At 43.4% G+C, this 12,022-nt stretch overlaps 1 protein-coding gene across 1 annotated transcript in view; it reads right to left on the reverse strand.

Moving 5' to 3' along the window:
- Nucleotides 1–11,499, reverse strand: part of ANKRD33B (ankyrin repeat domain 33B) — a 35,751-nt gene extending 24,252 nt beyond the window's left edge. Inside the window, exon 1 of the mRNA XM_035125958.2 lies at nt 11,005–11,499. Coding sequence (XP_034981849.1) covers nt 11,005–11,499 — 495 coding nt within the window. The remainder of the gene's footprint in view (nt 1–11,004) is intronic.
- Nucleotides 11,500–12,022: the final 523 nt, after the last annotated feature.

The raw sequence follows: 12,022 nt of genomic DNA on the forward strand, positions 1-12,022 counted from the left end.
GACTCTTGTGCACAGGGATGGACGAATCTGTTCATATTGGTTTTCTTTTAAAAAGAAAACACAATTTTATTCCTCTTGGGTATTTGTCCATTGTGTACGTGGGCAGTGAGAATAGTAAAAATAAATCATTAATGGTTTTTTAATCGTATGATTTTTAACTCCCATATCAATAGCTTTTCAATGATACATCTGAGATACATCTGTGTCAGATATGTTTACTGAACCGACAAGGGAGCTACTGTAAGGAAAAACAGTCCACTGGACTTTGGGAATGATGTTTTAAACATAAAACAGGACTGTTCCTTATGGTGCAAAATATATTGCCCAAGACTTAATAATTTTAGCAGGTGATCCCAACCCTCACATACAGTATATGGATATGTTAATTCTGAATGTTATGACTAACTCAACAGTAACAGGCAAAGGTTCTCCTAAGGCTAAAGTATTATTAAGGTGAAAACCACAGGCTCTGTTGCTACAGGATCTACCTCAACTGTTTCCACACCCCCACAGCTTCTGTCACTATCTCCCTTTGCATAGCCACTACCCATAGCTCCTTCCCTCTGCTCATAGCCGTCCCAGTCCTCCATCACAGTTCTCCCTCCTTAGCAATCCCTAGGTAGTGAGTGTGCTGCTGCCGTTTCTCATTACTGCCAAGCCTTCAATTCCCACAGACAGTGATTCTGCCAATTATTTGTCCCATGTTTTCTTGATTCCAGCATTTAGCAGGGGAAGCAGCAAAGCAAAGGCTGTTTTGACATGACATTTTTTGGCTGGAAGCTGCCATACTTTGGCTACTCCTACACTAAGAATGAAAATGCTAGAATTTTTGCAAGGAAATACATATTAGAACCTAGGTACATATTGGACCTAATAATGGTAAAGGTAAAGGGGCCCCTGATCATTAGGTCCAGTTGTGACCAACTCTGAGGTTGCAGCGCTCATCTCGCATTATTGGCCGAGGGAGCCGGCGTACAGCTTCCAGGTCATGTGGCCAGCATGACAAAGCCGCTTCTGGCGAACCAGAGCAGCACATGGAAACACTGTTTACCTTCCCGCTGTCGCAGTACCTATTTATCTACTTGCACTTTGACGTGCTTTCAAACTGCTAGGTTGGCAGGAGCTGGGACCGAGCAACAGGAGCTCACCCTGTCATGGGGATTCAAAATATACTGTGCTTATTTTATTTATCTAAGTAATATCATGGGGACCCAACACTGACTACTCTTGCTATAACAGCATGACTGGCACAATTACCCAAAGTGGAAATGTTTCTAAATTCTTGTATTTTTCTCTTAAGTACAATGATACTACTATGAACTAAGCATAAGATGCTGCTTCAAAAAACAGTGATAGCTGCTACAGATGTAGAGGACCAGGCTATTAAGTATTAAACTACGCATTTTATATTGCTGAGGATTCTGTCAGGATTTATTTTCACACATTTCATAAAATACTGTTACTCTTTTAAACACTAATTTCAGTGTCCTCCACCAGCTACTTAAAAAAATGATGTGCAACCTAATTGCTTCACATCAAGGTGCTTATTGCAATCCTGCAGCAAGCCAAAATTTTAGAAGCCAAATTCTGCAGTACAAATACAGTCAGAACTCCTACTTATTTAAATAAAACTTTACTCACATAAATCCTACATCCCTAAAGATACCTATCATCATAAACGGCTTTCAGCTTTTCATTCACATGGCATTGTATGGTACATAAACAATAGAAGGCATTGTATGGTACATAAACAAAAATTCTAGCATGCCACAATGAAGGTTCATCTGCAGCACATAATATGATTGAATACATTTTGGCTCTTCCCCACAAAATGCATCTGAACTTCAAATAACTTAGAAATGGTGGGAATTTGCAAAGAAAAGTGAATAAGTCTGATTTTCACAGAGTAGTTTTGAATTGTTTCCCATAAGAAAAAACAAAATAAATTGAAAAAATGAATCTTTCCACATTGTGGTTTTAACAATTGATATAATAACTAATTTGCACCCAGATGTGGCAACATAAAATGTACAGCTCTAATCTTCATATGGTTCTTAATTATTCTTTATTATGACGTGGAGTGAACGCTGCAAAAATAGCTTAACTGCTTGGTTTTTAAAAGAGAATGCCAATTTAAATGCAAAGTCTACATTAACAGTGTGTCACATATTGAATATTTTTTTGGGGGGGAGGGGGAAGGATTCCTGAATTAAGTTACTGTACACAGTTGTTTCCATTATATTCTACAAAAATAGGTCAGCTATGACAGAGAGCACAAGAGCTAGCTATTTTTTTAAACAATGTGTTCTGCTGGCGCAAGTTAATGCCAGTCAAAAAAAAATTGTGACATGTTTAACAAGACAGCAAAATTTCCCAATGGTAATGCAGATAAAAAGCTCTAGGTGAAGTGGATAGAACCTCAGAATAAACTATTTTGAGCCTAGATGACCCAATTATAGAATATAATTTTCACTTCTTGCTTGGGAGACAACACAATTGGAAAAGCAAGTCTAGTTCTAGAAATAAAAAAGCCAATGCAGTTCTGGGCTGCATCAATAGGAGTATAGCATCTAGATCAAGGGAAGTAATAGTACCACTGTATTCTGCTCTGGTCAAACCTCACCTGGAGTACTGTGTCCAGTTCTGGGCACCGCAGTTCAAGAAGGATACTGACAAGCTGGAACATGTCCAGAAGAGGGCAACCAAAATGGTCAAAGGCCTGGAAACGATGCCTTATGAGGAATGGCTTAGGGAGCTGGGTATGTTTAGCCTGGAGAAGAGAAGGTTAAGGGGTGATATGATAGCCATGTTCAAATATATAAAAGGATGTCATATAGAGGAGGGAGAAAGGTTGTTTTCTGCTGCTCCAGAGAAGCAGACACAGAGCAATGGATTCAAACTACAAGAAAGAAGATTCCACCTAAACATTAGGAAGAACTTCCTGACAGTAAGAGCTGTTCGACAGTGGAATTTGCTACCAAGGAGTGCGGTGGAGTCTCCTTCTTTGGAGGTCTTTAAGCAGAGGCTTGACTGGCATATGTCAAGAATGCTTTGATGGTGTTTCCTGCTTGGCAGGGGGTTGGACTGGATGGCCCTTGTGGTCTCTTCCAACTCTATGATTCTATGTGCTTCTATGTGCTTCTAAGTTCCTGTCCACATTTGGGTACTTTATGACATATCTCTACTCCTGGGATGGTATAAAATTTCAATTATGTAAAATTTTAGACTAGTAGAGGGGGGGGGACACATATTGATGTTTTTATCAATGGACTATCAACACTTGATGATTACCACTGTACAGTGTGTCCTGCCATCATTTGAAAGGTCCTTGGGGTAATGGGAAAATTCTCTGTGACATTTGATCTCTGAGAGCTATTTCAGATTTCATTCATTTGAATTTGCACTTATTGGGAGATGAATATGCTTGTGTAAATGCATTCTTTTTCTAAGCAAATTATTTGTTTAATCATCTAAACTTTTGCATAGAAATCTTCATCAGTTCAGAACTCAGCCTGGCAAAGTGAGCTATTATCCCCAAAACTGGAGAATAGCTTGTTTTTTTCACAAGCCCAATTCCAAAATTCAGACCAACAGAGCTTGGTAGGGACTTCTTAACCCATGAATCCCCCAATCCCCTGTGAGCCCCTGAACTCTGTTCCAGCATTACTTCTCTTCTCAGCAACAGCAAGGAGGTATCACTGTGGACGTATCATCTTATCTGGTGCCTATATAACTGCAACAGCCTAGGGCTTGCCAATCGGAAGGTCGGCAGTTCGAATCCCCGCGACGGGGTGAGCTCCCGTTGCTCGGTCCCTGCTCCTGCCAACCTAGCAGTTCGAAAGCACGTCAAAGTGCAAGTAGATAAATAGGTACCGCTCTGGAAGGAAGGTAAACAGCGTTTCCGTGAGCTGCTCTGGTTCGCCAGAAGCAGCTTAGTCATGCTGGCTCCCTCGGCCAATAAAGTGAGATGAGCACCGCAACCCCAGAGTCGTCCACAACTGGACCTAACGGTCAGGGGTCCCTTTACCTTTTATAACTGCAACAGCAGTTGGGTGCCAGGTGTTTCTGTAACATGGACAATGGAGTTTCCTGGAAATTACCTGATACACTCTTTTTGCGGAGTTCAAGGTCCAAGGAAAGGAGGGAGGCTCCACAGAATGGCTTCTTCGCCATAATTGGTCTAGTGGGAAGCTAAGGTGTGGCAGGGCAGGATCTCTCAGGATACCTAGGGTTTAATAAAGTGAGGCTCTCACTGATTGCATCACAGAAACATGATGGGATCGATCTGAATTTCAGAATTGGGCTCAGGGAAGAACAAGTTAATTTCCATTTTGGGAGTAATAGTTTGCTTTGCTGAACCCAATGAGAGAAATCAAGCCAAGGGGACTTTAATCATCACTAGTATTGGGCATACTAGATGATGTGGTTGTAAATTCTGAGGTTTAGATAAGAGAAGGCTTTGAAGATACTGAAAATTCCCAGTCTTTGGTGACATGTTTTCAGGTACATATTTTGCTAGGGAGATTGCTAGATGGTTGCTTCCCCAAAATTTCAAACTGGGGTAGAAAGGCAAATTTTCCCCACCTACTTAATTTGCTATTTGAGTTGTAGAGTGACACAGAGAAAGGGAGGGAGTGCTGCCTTGGGTTTTTGTCAGCTATGTAAACATTTGGGGGTATTGGCTGACTCTCTGGAGATCTGATATAGAGATCTGATATATGGCAACAGATTTTGGTGCTGTAATGTTTCAGCTATTTGTCTCCAGGTGTGTTCAACTTATATTTTTGCAAATAAATTCAAATATGAAGGCCAAAAGGCTCAAATGACCACTATACCAAGCCTAGGTAACTGCCACACCCAAGAAACCTCTCTCACTGCTCAGAGAAGTAGGGCAAGTATAACAGGCTATGTAGGCTATGTAATGTACATCACTGTGATGAATTAGCCCTCTACGGTGTATTTTTACGAGGCACTTCAATCCTTGGTCTACTACAATGTTGAATACTTCTTTAGTATTATTGGACTTTGCCCACATGAATTTAAAAAAAAATCCCAAAAGGGGTATGTTGGTCAATTTAGCTAAATCCTTCAGAAGACAATCTCTATTTACCCTGTATTCAGAATGGGTTTTTTAGTATGCTATAATCAATTTACCAGCAATTAAATTCTACTTATTTTAGATCATGTTTTAGTAGCTGAGGACAATATCCCCAAGTATAGAATTGCAGATGAGACATGGTCTTGATTATATAATTCAATGTGGAGTAGCCTTAAACAGTACAGATGGAACATACAAAAAAAAAGAGAGAGAGATCAGTGTTGCATGCAACAGAGCTTTTCTCTGTTTATTCCAGGGTCTTTATTTTTGAAGCTCTCCAAAAGATTTAATTCCTTTTGAAAATCCTACCCTGTTTCATCAATAGTTTTGTTCAATAGCTGGAATGAACTCTCATTTCTATGACAAGCTTTCTAGTGATAAATATTGTTTGGGGTGTGTTTATAATGGGTTGCAATAGGTTCTTGTTTGCTTGGTTAGTGAGCAAAATAATGTATACCTGTGAGATTCTGATATTTCTGTGCTCCTCTCTAGTGTATTGCTTCATAGGCTTATGTTTAGCACCTGGCTGCTGAAGTGATTTCACAATTCAGCATTCATTTTTTTAAAAAGCCTAGCAACAACTTTGTGTGTTTTAATACAGAACATACAGCCATCACCCTTCAAAAAGTGAATTATTCCCATTTACTATGGGAAAGATTAAAGGTATCAGGGGAAAACTATAAACAACTACTGAGTATAAAAGCAGAACTATATCTCAGCACTAATTTTCTCTTGTATTAAAAATGTTGATACAATATTAGTTTTAAAATTTAAATTATTTATGAATTATTAAATTTACCCAGTCATCTTAATAGCCTTCTGACATTGTTATTTTAGATTAGCAATAGAATATACACGTAAGTATATGCTTACCTCTATGCATGAACTTGCATCTGTACCCACAAAATGCATGAATGCACATATATGACACATTCCGTTCTAGTGTACTGTAAGCAATTTTGGGTGCAACAAATTTCAATGATAGACAGTTAAGTGCACAGTTGATTCTCACAATGAAATCAATGGCACAGAAATCTCTGGCTGGACTGTACACATAATATTTAGGTATTTGTATATTTTCAAGATTTTTATACTGCCTTTTCCAAAACGGAGTAGTTTGCAGCATTTAAAACAAAACAATAAAACGTCCATGTTCATGAAATACATATGTAATAGTTCAGTGTCTCCCAAAAAGGCCTTGGGTGTCTTTGAGGTGGGCATCTTTATCATAGCCTGCCCATGGCCTCCTTGCCTCCCTTCCCCACTCCCTAGTCATGCCGGAGCCTTTTGGCTGGACCAGTGCCAGCACTAGTGACTCCTTGACCGCTGAGTAAAGGTGGCCAAGAAACAGAGTTGTTCAGGGGAAAAGAAGGTCTCCTTCTTCTGAGAGGAAAGGGCCAGAGGAGGTGAAAAAATGAGATACAGTAATAGGTTAATATAATCATCTTTATCAAACTGAGAATGGAAAAGGAGGATAAGAAAGGAAAGCTGTTATAGAAGGAAAATGTGAATTTAAAATACCAGTGAGGAAGGCTGAAAGAAACTGGCTGGTTGTGGGGAGAATGGAATAAAGTACAACCTGAGCGTGAAAGGAGAATGGGAGAATATATTATAGGAGATGGGTAAAAATGGTTGAGGGACATATGAGTGTGAGAAGGAAAAAATATAAAAGAAAATATTTTCTCCTTAGAGCTTCTAGATCAGTAAATTCTGCCAGGAATGGGAAGGCTGAGTCACAATACCTCCACAGCAAATGTGCATTTAAGTTGTGGAAGGCTCAGCTATGGCACCCCTTGCCTCTAGGAAAAGAATTTAGCAATTTCTAAAGACGAATTAGATATCTGTAGAAAATTATGTCCTTAAATGCAAGCTGAGTATCCATGGGCGTACCCAGGATCAAAACGGGGGGGGGGACACACCGGGCATGCCCCCCACCCCCAGCCACCCGATTGGCTGGTGATGACGTGGCTGGGATCCCCCAGGAGGCGTGGTCAACACCCAGAGGGGAGGGGGGCTGTTTCCAGTTGTTGCTGAGGCGGCACACAGAGCCACCCGCACTTGCGCTTCTGCCTCGCCCACTCCTTTACTGGAAAGGGTGACTAAAACGAGGCAGCAGCAGCAAAGCTGCCTCCGTCAAGGGAAACCTGGACCTGCACCTGGGCTAACTTCAGCCCACACTCCTTCAAGTCACAGCAAGCACAGCACAGAAAGTGCTGCCCCACAATGCTCCGTGGCACTTCATTTGCATGTATGCATTGTGGGGCAGCACTTTCTGTGCTGTGCTCGCTGTGACTTGAAGGAGTGTGGGCTGAAGTTAGCCCAGGTCCAGGTCTAGGTTTCCCTCAACGGAGGCAGCTTCGTTGCCGCTGCTGCCGTTTCGCTTTAGCCGAGCAGGCCGAGGCGGAGTCGTGCCGTGCTCTCCAGCTGCCCACTGTGCCTGGCCCTGCCTGGCAGGGTGCCAGACTATGGCGGCTGGTATAGTTAAGACGGCCCTGACCGCTGCGGCAAGATTGTGTACCCGACTGAGAAGGTGAACTGCCTTGACAACAGCGCACGCTGCAAGCTGTTTTATACCATTTCCCCCCCTTTTTTGCTTCTGGGGGGGGCAGCTCCCCCCCCCCCCCGCCCCACACTGGGTATGCCCATGTGAGTATCTCAAACCCTGCCTTATCTTGGGACTGACTGTGCCTACACCATCATTTTGTGACTGGTGGGCCTCAGTAATTTTCAGTTGTCTCAGTTGGGCTCTGGGGACAAAAAGCTTGAGGAGTCCTGCAATAGTTCATACGGTATATTAAAATGTGTACTCATAACTGTAACAAAGCCTGCAGTCCTATCTTTCCAATGGTGTATGTTGCTATCACTTACCAAGATAGCAGGAGCTTGGCACAAATGCAGCACAGGAATATTGGATTGGATCTGCCCCTGGCCGCGGGCCCCATCAAACCACTGCCTTGCCTCTCCCCCTCTTGATATGAGGTATAGATATGTGGGATTGGGAAGGCGGGAGAGCAGTGCAGCTTCACTGGCTGCAACTACAAGAATACATATTATAGGAACACTTAGAAGGTGCTGTCAGAAGTCTCCAATAGGACTTCTGCATGAATAGAGCACATCACCTAAAGTTATTTTAATGCATAGGCTGCGGATGGAGTGAGTATCTGAGGACATGTGGTACAGATATCAATAGAACAAAAAAATTCCTTGGCAGTAATGGTGGTATGGAAAGTCTCGTAATAAATGATTATAATGACCTAGGGGTGGCTGGGGACTTTTGTAGTTGCATTCCCTCCCTTTGTCAACATAATCCTTGATGACTGTATAGGAAAAGAATAGACAGGGACACTATAACATGTATTATATACCCATGAACACATCCCTCTATAGTATATTCATCATCCGGGCTGGAGGATTAAAGAATACTGTAGTCTAAAAGGTGTGAAATCTCTGTTGCACGTGCACACATACATACACCTTTACCTGTTCAACTACGTGTGAAGCATGGTATCTTAATCTACTGTGGCCCAGTTTGCCTATTAATTTGTTTGTGTACTAAAGCCACTACAGATTAGAGGATAATGGTACCATATCAATTTTATGTGGGGAATATTTGAGAAACATTTCATTACTGATGGCACATAAGATTGACCACAAAAGGCTAGAGAATTAAGGTGTTCACTTCTTCATACATTCTCTTAGAAGCAAGACCACCACTAGCAAGTCAAACTGCACTTCTTAGCTACTGTTAGTGTAAAACAGCAGGTGTATTCAGGCCAAACTTTATCAAATCAGGGAATCCATTTATGTGATAAATATCAGTTGTTTCAATTATTAAAGCATCTCCTACATTGTAAGGGCCAATCTACATATTATGTAACACGTGGAGATTACTGGAAATTATCCCTTTTGCTTCTGTTTTACTTGCTACTTCATCATCTGAACAGCATCACCAGCAAAAAAAGATAGTATTTGCAAAGAAACATATGCAGTGCCCAAAGTGGGAAAAAGAAAGAGTAGAACAACGTTTCTGAAGAAAGAGGGATATTTTCAAAGCAAGAGAAAATAGGAGATGGGATGTTTTTGAAAGTTGTTTCAAAGCGGGAGGAAAAAGTGAGATAGTTTTGAAGGAAGTGGGATAGGGTCATAGTAGGGTAAAAAGGAAATGGGAGATTAGGCCCAACTATTTTCCACCTGAAAAGAATTGAGATGATGATACGTCTGTCTAAAAGTGGGATGATATCCCACTGCATTTCAAGCCCCAGCACTAGGAGCTGTCCATACAGAATTTCAAGCATCAAAGGCAGGGAAGTGGGTAAATAAAGTTGCAAGAAAAAAGTGCAAGGTCTTTGGCGAAATATGATGTGTGACACCCTTTATTTATGGACTTTGGGTTGAGCATGTACAAATCAGGGACTGATACTAGACATTATTACAGCCTCAGTGGAAGATGTCCGCAAAAGCCTTTTTATGATAATCATAACATGTAAAAAGTAAATTAATGTATACTGAATCCATGAAACTGTTTAAGATTTTTAAAAAGATCACCTTGTGGTGTTTTCTACTTACCCCATCTACACTGTATTGCCCGTGTGGTGGTAAAACTTCTGAAAGGGACTGGCTGAGCTGGTGGAATGGCATGGACGGCACTTGCTCAGGGAAATACCGGTAAATAGTCTAGCTTTGCAGGTAAGGGAAAGCTGCCCATTCGTCAGGGATTACAGCCTCATAGAGGAGCTAAGGATTAGGAAGAGATCCTAGTATTCAGAGAATATAAGGGACAGAGAGACTAAAGGTTGAAAAACAGGTGCAGAGAACAAGTAAACTGGGAGAAAAGAGAAATGGGACGGTGGGAAAAAATGTTGTTATTCTTCCTTTCTATACTGCTTTGTATTTTTTAAGGAAAACTTACAACAAAATCTTGACCTTGCTCGCACTTGAGGGAGAGGAAATAGCCACAGAGCAGATGAGGCAGCTAAAAGAAATGCAAAACAGAAAACTCTCCTCCATGCATTTAAAGCAAGAAAAGGCTCTCTATATGCATTTGAAGAGGCATTTCTTACAATCTGCCCAGTGCAGATGGTCAGGACCCCACGATTCTGTTCTGCCTTAGCCGAAAGCTAAAAGGACAGAGGAAGGCTAGGCCTTGCCAGTTGCGGCTTTTACTTCGTTATCTGTACCTCTATGACTGGGGGACATTATAAAGGGCCAAAGGCAGTCCTGCCTAAACTACAGTTTGATTTTGAACCATGGGTTGGCTACAAGATCGGGGGCCAAGAAGCAGGGCTTGATTTGCACCAGAGTGAATGCGAGCAATGGCAGCAGGCAAGGGCGACCGTAACTTTCCCCCTTGACAAACGCAGGCTGCGGGCCTACACAGGGCCTGGAGCATTGGTGCAACTTAAGCTCAGAAATTGAGTTGTAGTAGTAATAGTAATACAGTCATACCTCGGTTTAAGTACGCTTCGGTTTGAGTACTTTCAGTTTAAGTACTCCGCGGACCCGTCTGGAACGGATTAATCCACTTTCCATTACTTTCAATGGGAAAGTTCGCTTCAGGTTAAGTGCGCTTCAGACTTGCGGAACCAATTGTGTACTTAAACCGAGGTACCACTGTAATAATAATAATAATAGAAGAAGAAGAAGAAGAAGAAGAAGAAGAAGAAGAAGAAGAAGAAGAAGAAGAAGAAGAAGAAGAAGAAGAAGAAGAAGAAGAAGAAGAAGAAGAAGAAGAAGAAGAAGAAATAATGAGCTAGTAGTATTATCAGGGACAGGTGGGCTGCCTGAGGTGAACTGAGGCGTCGGGAGAGCTGAGGGAGCACTTTAAGGCCTACTTTCCCGCCTTCTTTCCTCCCGCTCCGGGCGCGCGTCGCGTGAGGCGCTTCCCCCAACCCCTCCACCCCGCTCACCCTCTTGTTGCGGTCGGTCTCCTTGGCCTCCTTCTCCTCGGGCCCCTGCCGGATGATCGCTCTCAAGGCCACGGCGTTGTTGGTGCAGCAAGCTCGGAAGAGGGTGAGCGCCTCGGGGCTTCCCGTCGACGAGTCCGACTCTCCCAGAGACCAGTCGTCGCTGTTGTCGTCGTCGTCGCCGTCCGCCCGCGGCGGGTAGAAGGAGTCGTCCGAAATGATGCTGCGCGTGTCCGGGAGGTCCGAGAAGTCCTCGTACTCCTCGTAGTCGCCGCCGCCACCGCCGTCCTCGTCGCTTCCTCCCTCAGCGCCGCCGCCTTCGCTGCCCCTTCGCGACCTCTCCGCCCCTGCAGCTGGGCTGGAGCCGACGACGACGCTCCCCTTAGGCTCCGCGGCTCCCGGCCCGGCAGGCTCCGAGGGCGGCACCGGCAGGTGCTTTGCCGCGGCGGGACTCCGGCCCTCCCCGGCCGCTTTGCCGTCTCCAGACAGGAGCACCATCGTCGCCTCCTTTCACGGAGGGAGGTGTTTGGACTTTATTTCTCTCGGGAGCTTTTACCTTCGGGAGCAAAAGGTCGCCCCTGAGGCGCCGCCAGGTCTCCTGCACGCATGCATCCGTGTTCAGACGTGCAAGGCCCGGCGGGATGACCAGGGAGGGAAGAAGAGGGGCCAGGGACCTGCGACATAAAGAGCTGCAACAGGCACACCTGTCTTGAGAGGGAAATGCACCTCCCTTTTCAAAATAAAGGGGATGCGTGTGTGCGCACCGTGGGGCAAAGCTGACCTCTCTATCTATTATCCAAATCTTTTTATTGTTTGCAGAATATGGATAGATATCTTTTCACAATGAGAGCAAGAGCATGCTGAGAACAAGCCACAAATGACGAGCTCTCTAGAGAACAAAGCTTGGCCCCAAGGATAAAATCCTCACACTCCGTGGAGCTCCCTCTGTACAGGACACTCTCCGGGCCCCACTTCTTTTTTTCTAAAACACAAAAACCCAATCCAAGTATTTTTGGGGAAG

This window comes from Zootoca vivipara, chromosome 8 (genome assembly GCF_963506605.1).
Source record: "Zootoca vivipara chromosome 8, rZooViv1.1, whole genome shotgun sequence".
Lineage (NCBI taxonomy): Eukaryota > Metazoa > Chordata > Lepidosauria > Squamata > Lacertidae > Zootoca > Zootoca vivipara.